The sequence below is a fragment of the Ambystoma mexicanum genome, chromosome 12 (assembly GCF_040938575.1).
Source record: "Ambystoma mexicanum isolate Mex_15411 chromosome 12, UKY_AmexF1_1, whole genome shotgun sequence".
Taxonomy (NCBI): Eukaryota; Metazoa; Chordata; class Amphibia; order Caudata; family Ambystomatidae; genus Ambystoma; species Ambystoma mexicanum.
The window spans coordinates 1,158,315,000-1,158,331,729 of NC_090936.1; the positions used below are offsets into that span (position 1 = coordinate 1,158,315,000).

The following is a 16,730-nucleotide window of genomic DNA, read 5'->3' on the forward strand; positions in this document are numbered from 1 at the left end:
GGTGACTCTCCGCATCATCGTCGGAAGTCTCGTGGGTCTCCTTCTAGGAGTCGGTCTCGCCACTCCTCGGCCTCTTCGAGGCATTCTCGGAAGCGCCGACAGCGGTCGTCTTCCAGGTCCTCTTCTGAGGACTCTGCCCGGCACGTCGCTTACCCCACCAGCCGTGCGACGCCGGAGGAATGGGCTTCCTTCGGGAAGAAAATTCTGGTGATTCTCGAGTCGCAGGGTACTAAGCCGTCCTCGCCCCCGAGTGGGGTCGGCCGTGAGAGGTCGAGAGACACCGCTCGCAAGAGTGGTCGGCACGAGTCATGGGAGAAGTCCCGTTCAGACAAGGGGACTCATTCTCGACGTACCCGTTCCAGGTCCCGGTCCTCGACGCTTTCGAGACCGTGTGCACCTCTGATGTCTTTGAGGAAGACATCGACGTCTGAGGCGTCAAGGGCGTCGACAGGCTTTCTCGAGGCTCCGGCTCCGAGGAAGTCGTCGAAGCCGTCGACGCTCAGGTCGTCGAAGGACACGCTCAGAGCTCCGGCTTCGAGGACTGTGTCGACGCCGTCGATGCTGGCGGCGCTGCATCTGACGTCTACGCCGATTTACTCGACGCCGATCCTCTCAGCGCCAATGCCTGTTCTCTCGGTGCTGATTCAATCGACGCCCTCAACGCCTTTCGAGGCCAGGGTGTCGGAGGTACCCTGTGGCACGGGGGAACCCCCTAGGAAGGCTCTGGTTAAGATCAAGCACTCTCGGGTGCCTTCTTTTCGCCACCTGGAATATATTTCAGAGGTGGATGAGGATTCTGATGGCCTGGTTCCTAGTCAGGTTCCACATTAAATGGTCTCGGGCCATAGTCAGTTTGACGATTTGAGGCAGTCTTTGCATGATGCTAGTGGACTGGACACCTCTCCGGAGGTGGAGTTTTGTAGGCCTGAGCCTGGCTCTCATGCTAATTCCTTGTACTGGCGCGTTATGGCTAGGGTTTCCGAGTACTTGGGATGGTCTGCTCCCCCAGGGGAGTTTGTGCAGGATGATCTCACGGACATCCTTGATGTTGGTCCCCCAACTGACCCGGTACTGCTGTTTCATATGGCTCTACAGAGGAGGGCGGCGGCGCCTTGGACTGCTCCGGAGACTCTCCCGGCGGTGGGCAGGTCCTTGTCGCGAAAATACCATCCAGCCAGTAGTGACCCCTGCTACTTGACCAGGCACCGCACTCCGGAGAGTTTGGTGGTGCAGGCGGCCCCGGCAAAGCAGGCGTCGTACCCTACCATCCCTCCTGATAGGGACGACAAACGTTTTGATGGCTGGGCGAAGAAAGTGTTTTCTTCTGGTGGTATGGCGCTTCAGGCGGCCAACTCCATTTGTGCCTTGTCTCGTTTTACACACACTCTGTGGAACTGTGTTGCGTTAGCGGCTGAACATATTCCCGAAGGGGACGAACGGGATGGTTTCCTTGCTATAGTCCAGGATGGTAAGGATGCCATGTGTGAGTCCGTTCAGTCGGGTTAGGACATGGCTGAATGCATCAGCAGGTCCATGGCGGCGAGCACCGTGATACGCAGGTTTGCGTGGTTGCGGAAGTCAGGGTTTGCTCCTGATGTGCAGTCACGGCACCTCAACATGCCCCTTGACGGTGAACACCTTTTTGGCAGCAAGGCTGACGAGAGCCTTGAGAAGTTGCAGACCTCCAAAACTGCAGGGAAGTCGTTGGGCGCTGCAGTTCGCCAACCTCCGCCTTTTCGTCCTAGAGGACAGCAATGGAGGGGTGGTTCCTTTCCCTATTACTCGTCCTTCAGTAAAGCGAGAGGAGCTGGCAGTCAAAGAGGCCAACGCAGGGGTACCAGAGGTGGACGACAGGGTACCCGTGGTGCCAAGGCCGCTCGGGCAGTTGCCTCTTTGCCCTCAGGTAACGCCGCAGCCGCTACCTCTGTCATGAGGCCATGGCCCATGGTTCGCCGGTTGGGGGAAGGCTGGCGCAGCATCTTGTAGAGTGGCGTGCCATTACTTCAGATGTCTGGGTTCTGGAGATCATAACACACGGCTACTGTCTTCCCTTTCGGCAGAGGCCTCACGACAATCCACCGGGGAACCTCTCTTTGCAGAGTCCGGATCTGCTCCTTCCACAGGAAATTCAAGCCCTGCTGGAGACCGGCGCCATAGAACTGGTGCCTGTAGCGGAGAGGAACAAGGGATGGTATTCCCCGTTTTTTTGATTTCGAAGAAAGACTGGGGATTGAGACCATCATGGACTTGCGCGGTTTGAACAAACTCCTCAGGAAGGACAAGTTCAAGATGGTTACTCTCTCTCAAGTCCTCCAGGCCCTTCAGCTTCAGGACTGGTTGGTGTCTCTCGACCTCAAGGATGCTTACTTCCATGTGCCGATCCATCCCAAGCACAAGAAGTACCTGAGGTTCGCAGTTGGCGACTGGCACTTTCAGTTTCGGGTCCTGCCGTTCAGATTGACCTCCGCCCCAAGGGTTTTCACCAAGCTCGTGGTGGTGGCAGCGCATCTCAGGGAAAGGGGGGGATTCACGTCTACCCCTACCTGGACGATTGGTTGATCAGGGGGAGCTCTCCCGAGCAAGTCCTGGATCATCTGTCCGTCACCTGCCACTCCCTTCACAGGCTGGGCTTCTCCCTCAATTTAAAGAAGTCCCATTTGACGCCAACACAACAGCTCCAGTACATCGGAGCAGTGCTCGACACTTCCCTGGGGCAGTGTTTTCCTCCCCAGGTGAGGGCTCTTCACATTCAGCAGATGGTGCACAAGTTTCAGCATGCCCAGACGCTCCCAGCGTTCGAGTTCTTGAGGTTGCTCGGCCTCAAGGCATCCTGCATTCTTCTGGTGCCAGAGGCTCGCCTGCGGATGAGATCTTTGCAGTGGGCACTCAAGATGCAATGGTCGAGTCCTCCGGCAGGATGTCGGACCCGGTTCAGGTGCCGCCCTCGGTCGCCCGGGACCTTCTGTGGTGGGCCGTCGAAGGCAACTTGATGAAGGGGGCTCCATTTTGGCTTCCCTGGCCGGAGGTGACGATCGTGACGGATGCATCCCTCACGGGATGTGGAGCTCATGCCAACGAGCTGACAGTCAGCGGTCGTTGGTCTCCGTCGGAGTCCAGACTCCATATCAATCTGTTGGAGCTGAGGGCCGTCAGGCTAGCCCTGAAGGCTTTTCTGCCAACTGTGCAAGGAAAGAATGTCCTGATCCTGACGGACAACACAGTGGCCATGCACTACCTCAACAAAAAAGGGGGGCAGGGTCACTTCCTCTGTGCAGGGAGGCGATGCAGCTCGAGTTCTGGGCCATCCAGCAGGAAGTTTCGATCTCGGCAGTTCATCTGGCCGGAAACGAAAACGTGACGGCGGACGCTCTGAACAGACCGAGCACGATCTCTCACGAGTGGGAGTTGGCTGAGGAGATTCTCCTGGAGATCTTCGCCCTTTGGGGGACCCCTCAAGTGGATCTCTTCACCTCCAGTGTCAACCGGAAGTGCGAGAGGTTCTGCTCGTGGGAATTTCCTCCAAAAGGAGCCTTAGGAGAAGCGTTCGTGGTGGAGTGGTCATTCCCGCTGCTGTATCCGTTTCCTCCAGTCCCCGTCATCCCGCAAGTGCTGCGGAGGTTACAGAAGTTCGGTTCCCGGATGATCCTCATTGCTCCGGCGTGGGCTCGGAGGACGTGGTAACCGGACCTTCTCGACTTGTCCATCTGCCCTCCACGTCGTCTTCCCTACCGAGACGATCTGCTCTCACGGGAGGGGGTCAGGTTCTCCATCCAGAGGTCAGATCCCTCAACCTTCACGCTTGGCTTCTGAAAGGTTAAGGTATAAGGATTGGGACCTCCCTGAAGACGTGATGGAGGTGTTGCTCTCGGCCCGACGGCCAGCAACAAAGTCTCTGTACCGTTGCTGTTGGCGTAAGTTCTGCGACTGGTGCAGAGTTCAGAATGTGGATCCTTTTGCATGTGACATCCCCATGGTTCTGTCATTTTTACTTTCTTTGGCCCACAGGTGCTTGCAAGTGGGTACCATTAAAGGTTACCTGGCGGCGCTGTCCATCTTTAAGCGCTCGTCTGAAGAGTGTTCCTACTTTAAAATACCTTTAATTTCACAGTTTCTGGAAGGACTCACTAATGTGTTCCCTCTGTCACCTTTCCTGGTGCCCGGTTGGGATTTAAACCTTGTTCTTAAGTTTCTTATGGGTGCTCCGTTTGAGCCTTTGCATTCTTGTCCTTTGAGGCTGTTAACTCTGAAAACTGTGTTTTTGGTTGCGGTTACTTCCGCTCGCAGAGTGAGTGAGTTACAGGCACTTTCAGTTAAGCCACCCTTCACTGTATCTCACAAGGACAGGGTTGTCCTTAGAGTTCGTCCTTCTTTTCTTCCGAAGGTGGTTTCGGAATTTCATTTGGCCCAGAAGGTTGTTCTTCCGGCAATCTATCCTCCTCCCCATCCTGGTAAGGAAGAGGAGAGGCTCCATAGGCTTGATCCTAGGAGAGCTTTAAACTTTTATGTTTCACGCATTTCCCGGGTCAGAGTGGACGATCAACTCTTTATTGGTTACGCTGGAAAGCGTTTGGGACAGGCTGTGACGAAACAGACTTTGTCTCGCTGGATTATTTTGGCCATCTTGGAGTGTTACCGCTTGGCGGGTAAGGACCCGCCGGCTGGCTCGCGGGCCCATTCTACCAGGGGTATGGCTGCATCTACTGCCCTGCAGAGGGGTGTTCCTATTCGCAACATCTGTGATGCAGCCACCTGGGCTTCTGTACATACTTTTGTACGTCACTATTCCCTCGATTCCATCCGAGGACAGGATCTGGCCTTTGGCAAGGCAGTCCTTTGCTCTGCTATTTGATTGGCAATTCTCAATTTTGATTCTAAATTCTTTCCCCCCTCCTTGCTCTGGTACTGCTTTGGGAGTCTGTCATAGATATGGAATACGTCGGAGGACCCAATCCCCTCGAAGAACAAGTTACTTTCTTACCTGGTAACGTTCTTTCGATGGGATGGTCTGACGACGTATTCCATATCGCTCCCTCCCTGCCTTCCCTGCTGCAGAATTTCTTTTGTGATTGCAGCTTACGTTCCGCAAGGCTTTGTGTCTGACTGGCAGTTGACTAATGTCACATGTTCTGGGGGGAAAAACTACAACTGAGGCTACGGGCGGCGTGCGTCCTACTTATCACATCGGATGACGTCGGACGTCGGAGGAGGGCCTCGACGACGGCGCATCGACATCGACGCAGGACGCAGACGCCGAAAAAAGTTTCCGAAGCAGCACAGCTGTGGTGTTTACCTGTCGTAGATATGGAATACGTCGTCGGACCATCCAATCAAAAGAACGTTACCAGGTAAGAAAGTAACTTGTTCGTCTAGAAGGTCCGGGTACCACGTCCTCCTGGCTCAATCCGGGGCAATTAGGATCATGGTTTTCCTGAACTTTCTCAACCTCCCGATTACTTGAGGAATCACAGGGACTGGGGGAAACGCGTACAGAAGTGGAAACTTCCACTACGAATGCGTCTCCCAGAGCTCCTCTTTGAGGAAATTCTCTTGAGCAGTACTGATCGCACTTCCGGTTGATCGCAATGGCGAACAGATCCACTTGAGGGGTTCCCCAAATGGCGAAGATCTGCAGAAGGACTTCCTGAGCCAGCTCCCACTCTTGAGAGACCGTGCTCTGCCTGCTCAGAGTGCCTGCTGCCGTGTTCTTCTCTCCGGCTAGGTGAATTGCCGATAGATTCCTTCTCGTATTGCCCAGAACCATAGTTGCATCGCCTCTCTGCACAGTGGTAATGACCCTACTCCTCTTCTGTCGAGGTAGTACATGGCCACCGTGTTGTCCATCATTATCAGGACATTCTTTCCCTGTACAGAGGGCAGAAAGGCCTTCAGCGCTAGTCTGATTGCCCTCAGCTCCAAAAGGTTGATGTGTAGTTTGGACTCCGATGGAGACCAACGACCGCTGATAGTCAGATCGTTGGTGTGTGCTCCCCACCCTGTGAGTGAGGCGTCCGTCACTACTGTTATCTCCGGCCATGGTTGCCAAAAAGACTCTCCCTTCACAATGTTGTCATTGCAAGCCCACCATAGAAGATCCTGAGCAACTGCGCTCGGGACTTGCAGAAGATCCGACATATTCCCTGAGAACTGGGACCACTGAGTTCTGAGTGCCCATTGAAGGGATCTCATTCTCAACCTGGCCTCTGGTACTAGGGAAATGCAGGATGCCATGAGGCCAAGCAACCTGAGAAAATCGAAGGCCGGCAGACGTTGGGCATTCTGGAATTTTGTTACCATCTGCTGGATGTGGAGAGTTCTTACTTTGGGAGGCGAGGCTTTTCCCGAGGAAGTGTCCAAGACTGCTCTGTTAAACTGGAGCTTCTGGGATGGTATCATGTGGGACTTCTTGAAATTGAGAGAGAAGCCCAATTTGTGGAGGAAGTGGCAGGTGATCGAAATATGTTCCTGGGCTTGTTCTGGAGAACTTGCTCTGATCGACGAGTCGTCCAGGTAGGGATATATGTGAATACCTCCTCTCCTGAGACTCGCTGCCACAACCGCCAACAGTTTGGTGAAAACCCTTGGGGCGGAGGTCAACCCGAATGGCAGAACTCGAAACTGATAATGAGAATTGCCAATCGCGAACCTCAGGTACTTTCTGTGCTTTGGATGGATTGGCACATGAAAGTAAGCATCCTGAAGGTCCAATGATACCAACCAATCTTGAGTTGGAGAGCCTGAAGGATCTGAGAAAGAGTGACCATCTTGAACTTGTCCTTCCTGAGGAACTTGTTCAAGTTTCTCAAGTCCAAGATGGGTCTCAGTCCTCTGTCCTTTTTTGGAATGAGAAAATATGGTGAGTACCAACCCCTGTTCCTCTCCGCTACAGGTACCAGTTCTATGGCACCTTTCTCTAGCAGGGTTAAAATTTCCTGCAACAGGAGCGGATCTGGAATTTTGATGGAGTTGGCTCACGGTGAATGATTCTGAGGCCTTTTTAGAAAGGGGAGACAGTAACCTTGGGCTACTGTTTCCAGTACCCAAGCATCTGAGGTAATGTCCCGCCATTCCTTCAGATGCTGAGAGATCCTGCCTCCCACTGATGTTTTGTGCAACAAGGTCTCGGAGAGATTTGGAGGCGGCTGCAGGAGTGGCTGAGGGTACAGATGCCGCTCCTGAGGCTGATTTTTGCACCTCTTCCTCGTGCTCCACAAGGGAAGTTTCTTTTGCCCCTTTGAGAAGCCTGTCCTCTTCCTCTACCAAAAGAGGAGTAGTATCGAAAAGAACGACCCCTCCAGGAAGATGAGCCGGAATAGGGTTTTAGATCTGGCGCATAGAGGCGCTAAGCGATTTAGCTGCCGCTTTCGAGGTCTGAAGTTTTTCTAGGCTTTCATCAGCCTTGCTGCCAAACAGCCTCGAGCCATCAAAGGGCATTTTAAGGAGTCTGGCTTGCATATCTGGTGCAAACCCAGACTTTCTCAACCATGCAAATCTGCGTAGCACAACGCTTGCAGTCATGGATCTACTGATACTATCAGCAGTATCCAGTCCAGATTGGAGACATTCCCCCATTGCCTCTTTCCCGTCTGACTATATTCAGGAAGCCTTCCCTTTCCTCGCCTTCCGGAATATGTTCAGCCGCCGCCGAAATGCAGTCCCACAGGGTATGGGTAAACGTGGCCAGGGTACAGGTGACATTTGTCGATATAAGGGCCATACTGCCTGACGTGAAAACTAGCCCATGCGTCAACTTTTTTATCCTCGCTATCTGGAGGAAAAGTGGGATATGCAGTTTGTTTTGATGTAGATGCTGCCTGAATGACTAGACTTTCTGGAGTCGGATGCTTATTTAAGTATTCATGATCCGTTCCAGCTGGTCTATATTTTTTGGAAAAGTGCTATCTGCAGCAGCAATACTCTCTGGTTTATCCCAGTTTTTCTCCACCGTCCTTTGTAGTGCCCTGTGTAAGGGGAGAACTGGATCTTTTTGAGGCCCTCTGACAATTATATCCGTCATTTCATCCTGTTAAAAAACTGGTGAAGTGTTACCCCAACCCATATATTCTATTACTCTGGTCATAAGACCCCTTTACCCAGCATCTGCATGCTCTGCAGGATCAGGTCTGGCAAACTAATTCTGGGGAGGTGTCAATTCCACTGGCAGAATGTAGAGTATCACTCCGGTCTCTCATTCTAGATTCCTGGTCAATAAGTTCCTCAGGAACTTGCTTTGTGCCATAAAAACCTCCAAAAGGAGTAACTTTGTCTTCTTCTGAGACAGATTCCTCATAAATTGAAGACATGGACTTAAAGTCTGACCTGGGCAAAGGAGTAAATCTCCTTTCTTCTACCATACGCGTCGAAGGGATTGATAAATCCTTCAAAGTTGTTTTCAGGAGTCTAATATGACTTCGAAGATGACTTCGACACGGGCGTCGAGGATGTTTTTGGTTTTGGTGCCGAAATGGTCGACGCCGCCGATGCCGAAGAAGTCGTCTAAGCCTTTGACGACTTGTGTTTTTTATATGGCACCGGAGAAGTGCTCGATTCTCGAAGAGTCTTCGACGGCTTGGTTTTTTAGTATCCTCGACACTACTGGTCTTTACCATGGTAGTCTTGGACTTCCCTTTGTCGTCCAATGGAGCGACCTTAGGGGTATGGCTTTTTTTTCGAGGTTCTTTTGAGGGGGTCGGGCTGCGTTCTCGAAAACCTCCATCTTTTTACGGAAATCTTCCCATTTACTGGGAGAATCCGATTTTGTCGGACATCGAATTTCTTCGGTCGACTCTTAAGAAGAAGATGAGGGAGATCTATGTCTCCTCTTCATTTTTTTAGATGATGACAAAGAGTGTCTTGATCCACTCCTAGATCGAGATCTCTTGGAGTGCCTATGGCGATCAGATTCCTTCAAATCAGCCGCTTTCTTATGTATTTTAGACATAGCCTTCTTAGAGGCTTCCCTCCCCACCAACAGTTTACCTCTCCTCTCACAAAGCTTTTTCTCGGTCATCGATTGGCAGGTACCGCAGTCGTCGGTTCGGTGACTGGAACCGAGACACCAGAGACAAACCCGGTGGGGATCCGTGATCGACATTTTTGATCCACACCCTACACACTTCTTGAACCCAGTCTTGGGTGTCGAAGGAGTTGAAGATGACGACATTCTATTCACAGAAAATCGGAAGCGCGCCATTCTCGATAGCGAAGCAATCGGCAAAACTGAACTGAAGCAATGGGCGCGGCTCGAGCTATTTATACCATCAGTGACGTCTACAGAGTATGGAGTCCGTCGAGGGACAATAGACGCCACGACCTCGAGCACAGCGCCCTCTGCCGAGAGAATTTTTTTTTCCAAAACAGTGAAGCTGGGACGAGTTATCATAAGATGAGGAATACGTGGGAGTTCACAATCCATTCGAAATATGTATTCCCGTCCAATGAATACATTCATTCATTCACCTGAATGTAATACATAACACTTGTGTATAGGCGCGTTACAAATGCCATATCATATCATATCATACCTGCAGACTCATGTGTTATCATTCATTAGAACTATCGATGGATGCTTCAGCCAAAGAGTGTGCTTGGACATGGGCTTTATTCATTTTAACCAGCCCACTTTCTTAGTTGGCTAACAGCATTTGCTCACTATTCATCTCTCCTGCTTTCCCCTGTTTTTCCATTTCTTTCTAGATCTGGAATTAATGGAACTAAATGAATCAAAATACATATGTCTGCTTGCTTACTTCAACCTTCCTCCCGTCCCATATTAACTGAAGCACTGTGACTGCCATTGAAACGGAAAGGGGGATATTTATAAAGCTTCCATTGGATTCTCCAAGACAGCCACCTTTTTGTAGTTGCATTTGTTTTTGAAAAACAAGTTTGCACTTCCAGCTTGCATCTGTTTGCCACAAACAAATTGGGTGATAGTGGTGATAAAGCATGCTTCGAAAGGCCATACTGGCAATAAAGAGCTCTGTGCAGCACCTGCCAAAAGCCCTAACTGCATTTGCGTTTTAATTCAGGTGGTGGACCATTCCTGTTTGGGACCCACTGGCTAGTCATGCTTTATTATGCCACCACTTTCTGCCTCAGTTGAACAATACAAACAGAAAGAGTTGGATCAGCATAGGTACAAATATATTTTAGGACCCTTTGCAGAATGTTTATGGTGATCCACCCAATCACAGTTGTGGAATTATGGGCATTATTAGCTGTTTGTTGCCCAGAATTATCCTCTCGTGGACAGCTTTCTCCAATGATGGTTCCATTCCCTCTGTTACTGTTTATTCTGTTTGTTCCTTCCAATTACATAATCTTGGCTCCCAACTCCTCTTCAATCCTTGCATAGAGCTCTCATTCTCTCCCCTGCCCCCTTCCCTCACACTCTGCCTGAACTGTTCTCTTACCCATCACCAAGCTCTTGGGCTATATGATCTCTGCCCTGTTACTGACACCATTCCCCCTCAAGCCATTTCACACTGCCTGCGTTTAACCCTAATTATTCTAGTCTTCTTCCTTGACCCCACTGCCTCTCGTTTTAGATGCACCATTCAAGGGGGGTGGGCAGCTCAACCTACTCTTTACTGTGCCATGCTCTCTGGTCTAAAGCTGTTGGACTGCCCTGGTCATGCTGTCATACGCAGGCTCCTCTTGTTGCAGAATCCCAGCGCTCCCAGTTGCCATGGAAACACGGCACAGGAGAAACATTCATGCTCATTAAAACAACTTTTGTTTCTTTTTGGGCCAACACGACCACTTGGACAGTACTTAATGGCAACCATAATGTGGCATTAGTTCCCAGACCATTTACACGCACGCAACACACAGGGGCATATTTTACCCGCTCCATCTGCCGTCAGGGAGCGGGCACCACCTGCCAAAACTTTCCCTAGGGAATCGTGGCTTCTACAGGCGGGGGGAGACCTGAGACAACTTCCTGAATCCGGTTGCTCTGCAATGGGATGGAGACGCACGTAACAACCCGTATAGCAGTAGGGCAGCACACAGCAGGGCGCACAACATGGACTGTCCAGCTGCTGGCCTGGCCTGGGCAGATGGATCGTGTCATCTTAGCATGCAAAGGCCCCAAGGTGTCCCCTGTGGCCCCTACGCCCCTGCCTTCAAAAAGAACGAAACGTCTTAAAGTTACACCCCGCTGTTGTTTAACATGTGAACGGCCGGTCTATGCAAGTGCCACTGGTCGAGGATTTCGGCAAGCCCCTTCTAGTATTACCAGTGGGCATTGAGAGCATTTAAAAGGAATGCCTCATTCTTAGAAATTGGACTTCAATCAGCAGGGGGCTTCACAAATCTGAGGCGATCCGAACACAACATTAAACCGAAACTGCACTGCTGCCTGTCTCGTACTTCATTTTGCATGCTCGAGATTACAAACTTTCTGCTCTACAGACATTGCTTGGTCTTTCTGCTGATCACTCAACACTTCTGTCTCTTTCCTCGCTTGGCATTGTAGGTTCTGTAGGATCTTGATTTTTCTTCTGATGTGCATAACCATGCTTTTTCTGGAAAGGTTTGTTTGTTAATAGAAGTCTATTAGCTATGGTTTCCCGCAAGGTTATGTCCGGAGTCCCATCCTCTTTTAGTTTCTCTCTCTTTCCTTTATAGAATCTTGGATGCAAACAAACACTTTTTATATCTTCAATCCTATTGGAATTATCATTTTTCCCACTGTCAGTTTCACCACCTGCCAAAATGTTTTTTCCTCCAGTGTCCCTCCCTTTGTCAGATTCTGACCATAATCCTTTGCATTTTTGAGTCCTCTTAAATTGCAAAAACAAATTCTTACTCTTTCTTAGTCTTGCAGTTAACACAGAAAATCTGTCAATTGCTTACCTTCTTGGCTACTAAGTTTCTTATTCCAACCCTAGTTCTCCCTCGTCTTCATTACTGTGGTTCACTTTATATTCTCCATAACTATATTCTTATACCATTTAAATCAATTCTTCATTCTGCCTTTAGGATTTTATATAATATTACTTATTCCACTTGCATTGCTCCAGAATTGTTTCATCTTTGCTGGCTCCCTATCTCTCTAAGATTTCAATCTCACCTTTTATCTATTGTGAATAAATAGGTTCATGGTTTTGCTCGGTCTCTGCTTGCCCTCCCCCGCCCCCTCTCTCGAGCACTCTGTCCGCTTAATGCGTATATCCTGTTCCTAGGCCACCTTCTGTTGCGTCTGTTTTCTCCATTATGTTGGAATGCCCTTCATCTAGGCCAACGTCTTAATTCTTCACACTCAAACTTTGAAAAAAGTGCTCAAAGGACTATTTGCTTGTGATTGCTTATGCTCCTGCTTTGTAAATTTGCTGCAATTCTCATGTTAGACAATTTGTTTTCTTCTGAACAATGGCTAATGTTTACTAATTAGTAAACCACTTTGTGTAAAGACGCTATATAAAGAGCATATTAGAACATATTAATAAAGCCAGCCTGTTAGCTGTACTTTCCATGTGTGTGGGCGGGAATATCAAGCAGTCGGACATACTTGACTCTATACACCTATTTGGTGCCTCGCTGTTAGGAAATGTGTATGCCATCACACTTTCAAATGTTTACTGTCTTTTATTTTTTCCTAGCCACAGCAAGTGGTGCAGAAGAAACCGACTAAGGTAAGGCTTATTTTGTAATTTTCTTTACTCTATTGGCAGAATTATGTCAAAGATAATTACTTATGCAAGTGGTCTGACTTTTAATCCAGGATGGTATTAATTAATACAGTGAACATATTGGCCTCTCCAACAAGCATAAACGTAAGTCATTGATTTCTCACATTACAGAGCCTCTCGCCCATTGTACATGAAAAGTTTAGACACACCTTTAGGCTGGTGTTCCTTGACCACACCCATCCCAGTCCATTTTATGAGATCATTAAGTAAATTCAGCACTCTGCTTTCGTTGTAATGTAGTGAAAAGTAACTAGCTGCAAAATGGGATGGGATGCCCTGCAGTTAAAAGTACATAGTGGCTTGCCACAGGTATTTTTACCTGCACATGTATTATGAGCTACTGCAGCGTTTGAATGGCTGGGTCACAGTGACCCTTTTTTGGGATGATTGACACGGGCCCATATGCCCTTACGCGGTACCAGCGATAAGGAGCAACCTGACATTGTTTATGGTGGACTAGCGCCAAGCTGAAGCCCAAGCCTTGCGATTCATGGTGCGTCTAATGCGCTTCTTACACCTACCCAAAAGGAACACCGCGTGACTCACGACAAACATTTGTGGACCGAGAAAAAAGAAAAAAATTACCCATTTCATTTAATATGGCAATCGCTGGATGTTGTCGGAGCGTTGATTGTTAAAATTGTACTGTTTTGCTATTTCCTTTTAAAGTATAGTTTTGTATTCCGAATTGTGATGCGCTGTGTTGTGGGTTGATGTGTGTTTATTTCCGGGTTCTGCGTCTCATCACGTAGGTGTTGGGTGCGTTTGGCTATGCTGCCCAGTAACCTTGTGGAGATGGGCGGAGAATATCACTAGGTTTGGTGATGTCAGCCTCACGGACGGGAGATATGATTTAGTGCCGCCAGGGCAGTCTACCTTGGGCATACAGCAACTGATCAGATTATCACAAGATGGCCGGGCCCTGCTGCCTGATTTCGCATGTGTACAAAACAGGAAAACTACGGTAAGGTGCATTTGAAATGTTTGTGCGATCGATCAAAGTATACTTAAAAACACATGCCCGAACCATCGGTACAATAATATTTTTGAGCACACTATTCCTTTGTGTGTAAGTGTTTACTTAGATACCTGTAGTTACCGATTTCATTGTACAGCTCACATTACCCCTCTTAAAATAAGCCTGGCTGTTCAGTCACACTGCCAATTTGTGTAGTACAGACCTATATTAAAAGGTGTTCAAAGAAGGTTGCAGGTCGCCCCTCTCCAGAAAAAACATTGCATGATAACCTGTTCTGTGTTTTTTTTTCCCACTTTGAGAGTTCGCAGCCATTGCTTTTTGCTCACTGTACCTTTCACAGATGGGAAATATCCATTTGCATATCAGACTTTGTACCGCCCACATAGGCAGTCCAGCACCGAAATGCTATGGCAATTCCCTTCTGAACAAGAGTACCAACAGCAACCCCATGCATGTGTTTCAGCCTTGTTGGGCCTCATCAGTGAGGTGGAGCTGTGCCTCTCTGAGCATAGTGAGCAGGGGGTCCACGTCTAGTTTCCCCTAGGTAACTCGGGATAACCAACCCAAGTTCCTTATTAAAAGGTGGGTTACCTAATACCAAGAGATAAGTCTTATAAAGTCCCACACCAGTTGGACTCTACAAATTCTTACCTAACAATCACCCTACATTGGTTTTAGGGCATAGGTATGAGGCAACAATACTTCAGTTTTGGCTTCATAAGTGGTGCAAGCCATTTAACTACCTGAACATCCAACTTACCTTTTTTGTAGTCATTGGGTATCCAATGTATTGTATTTAAATATGTCTCGATGCTATTTTGTATGTTAAGGCTTGCTTTGTCCAGGGCATCACACAAGATAGGTGGGCTATGGGCGGTCTGACCACTTGGGCTCTTTGTGAGCCATATTGGTTCCAACTAGTCTAGGCAAGTGTAGGTCCCTGAGCTCTCCTTCAATTCCTGTGGGGCTGGTTGTAGGGTAAGTCATTCTTACTGTCCAATCACTATTGTTAGTCATCTGATCCTTTGACCCCAGCCTTTGGTCAGCCTTTTTGCAGTGGAACATAAGGCTCTGCCTGGACTCCTCTCTCGCTCATGGCTAACTTTCTAAAACTTGGAAGGTCAGCCGACTTGCTGAAGGAGTTTTCCTAGATTCCTGACGTTTTTGCTTTTTTAAACCTTCACTTGGCCATACTGGCTGGGTTTTTGGGCAAGTGCTGGTTTGGGATTTCTGCTGCTTGGATTTCAGTCCAGGCTAAGCACTCTTGCTAACTCCTCTTGTATGCTGGTTCGAGCATTCGTACAGGACAATGTACTAATGTGTGCAGGCCCTAGGGGATTTTACCTGCTTTGATAGGTTGCCGGGTTCTCTAGTTCTCCTCCGTCTAGTGATTTTATGTTTAGCGTGGCTTTGTAATTGTGGGTCAAGTACTTCTTTGACCTGATAAAAATCTGAGTAGCCTAATGAGTAGATCATTTTTCAATATATCAGCCTCATCACGTAAAAAGCTACCCAATACTCTGTCACAGGGTTTACAATAATAGTTTGCTCTTTTAGTCATTACCTTGACTGAATGCCAGTGGGAGATTAGGTTGATGAGAGGATCGAAGTAGAACGCTGGTAGATGATAATGTTAAAGGATATTTGTACCGTGCTCTATCACCACCGGAGTGGTCCCCTAGCACTCTGGCGGCTCTGAAAAGGGGGGGGGAGAGTTAGTGGGAATTAGCTGGAAAAGTGCAAGATAGCAGTGATGTGCTGTTGGCAGCCTAAGCCCGGTGGGTCTGTTGGCTGGGTTTGGGGTGGATTAAGATTGGTAGTCGTCGAGTGCTGTTGTGCAAGTCTATGTGCGGTTTGTTTTGTTGTTGCAGTGTAGTGAAGTTTGTGCGGTTTGCTGCGTTTAAGGCTTGTGGTTGTGTTTGTTTCTAGTTTGAGAGGTGTGTGCAGAGGAGTGGAATTGTTAGTGGGTTGGTTATTCTTCATGATTGCACGCTTGGTCCAGGCTTGGCAGGAGAGTCTTATATCAATCATTGAATTACATTTCTAAGTGCGGCATATGCTAATATTCACAATTCTATCTAGATGTGGCGCATGGTAAGTTTAGGAATTCCCTCTGTGTGCACATGCTAACATTCACAATTCTGTCTAGATGCAACATAGGCTACATTGAGGATTCCATCTAAGTGCGGCATCAGCTAACATTCACAATTCTATCTAGATGTGGCGCATGCTAAGCTCAGAAATTCCTTCTATGTGTGCAAATGCTAACATTGGCAATTATATCTAGATGCGACGCAGGCTACAAAGAGGATTCCATCTAAGTGCGGTTTATGCTAGCATTCACAATTCTATGTAGATGAGGTGGATGCTAATCTTAGGAACCCTCTGTGTGCACATGCATCAGGATCCTCAGTTTTAATGAAGACTACATTTGGGGTGTGATACCAGGTGAGGTGTACATGACAGTTCCAGCGTACCATCGACACCGCACTCACCACCTCGAAGGCCCTGTGCACACACCACCCTCAGAAGTGCACACACATACAATATTCCAACACTGCACAACACACACATCACCCCATGGAGCACACAGTGCCACTGGCACACTCCCACTGCCCCCAGTACCACACACAGACACGTATACATACCGCCCCCTACAGAATATGTATGTACAGTGCTAACTGGGCATACTGAAGTCGGTACTTACTGTGATGGTGTTCATAATGGTATCTTGCTTTATTAGGAGAACGGCCAATAATGGAATGTGGCCTTATTGTGCTATCCTGGCATTTTTGAATCTGCCATTGTTTATGATAACTTGGCATATTGGTATCTAGCCTGTCTGTGTTAAGTGACCATAACAGAATCTGCCATTGATGTCCGAATTGTGCGTAATGGAATCCTGGTATTGCTTCATAATTGGGCATTGTAGAGAATGGCACTGCTATATTAATTGTGCATATCCGTGAAAATTGAGTGAGTACCTGGGCATTGAATGCTAATGGTGCAAGAACCTGGTGTCTTGATGGCAATAGCAGGCAATGGTGGAAGTACAT

General features: G+C 48.6%; 1 protein-coding gene across 2 annotated transcripts in view; it reads left to right on the top strand.

The window, feature by feature from the left end:
- The window catches only part of HMGA2 (high mobility group AT-hook 2), a 428,333-nt gene that overhangs the window by 277,425 nt on the left and 134,178 nt on the right, over window positions 1-16,730 (top strand). For both annotated transcript variants that reach the window (XM_069629755.1, XM_069629756.1), the window contains exon 4: window positions 12,606-12,638. In XM_069629755.1, the coding sequence (XP_069485856.1) occupies window positions 12,606-12,638 (33 nt within the window). The remainder of the gene's footprint in view (window positions 1-12,605; window positions 12,639-16,730) is intronic.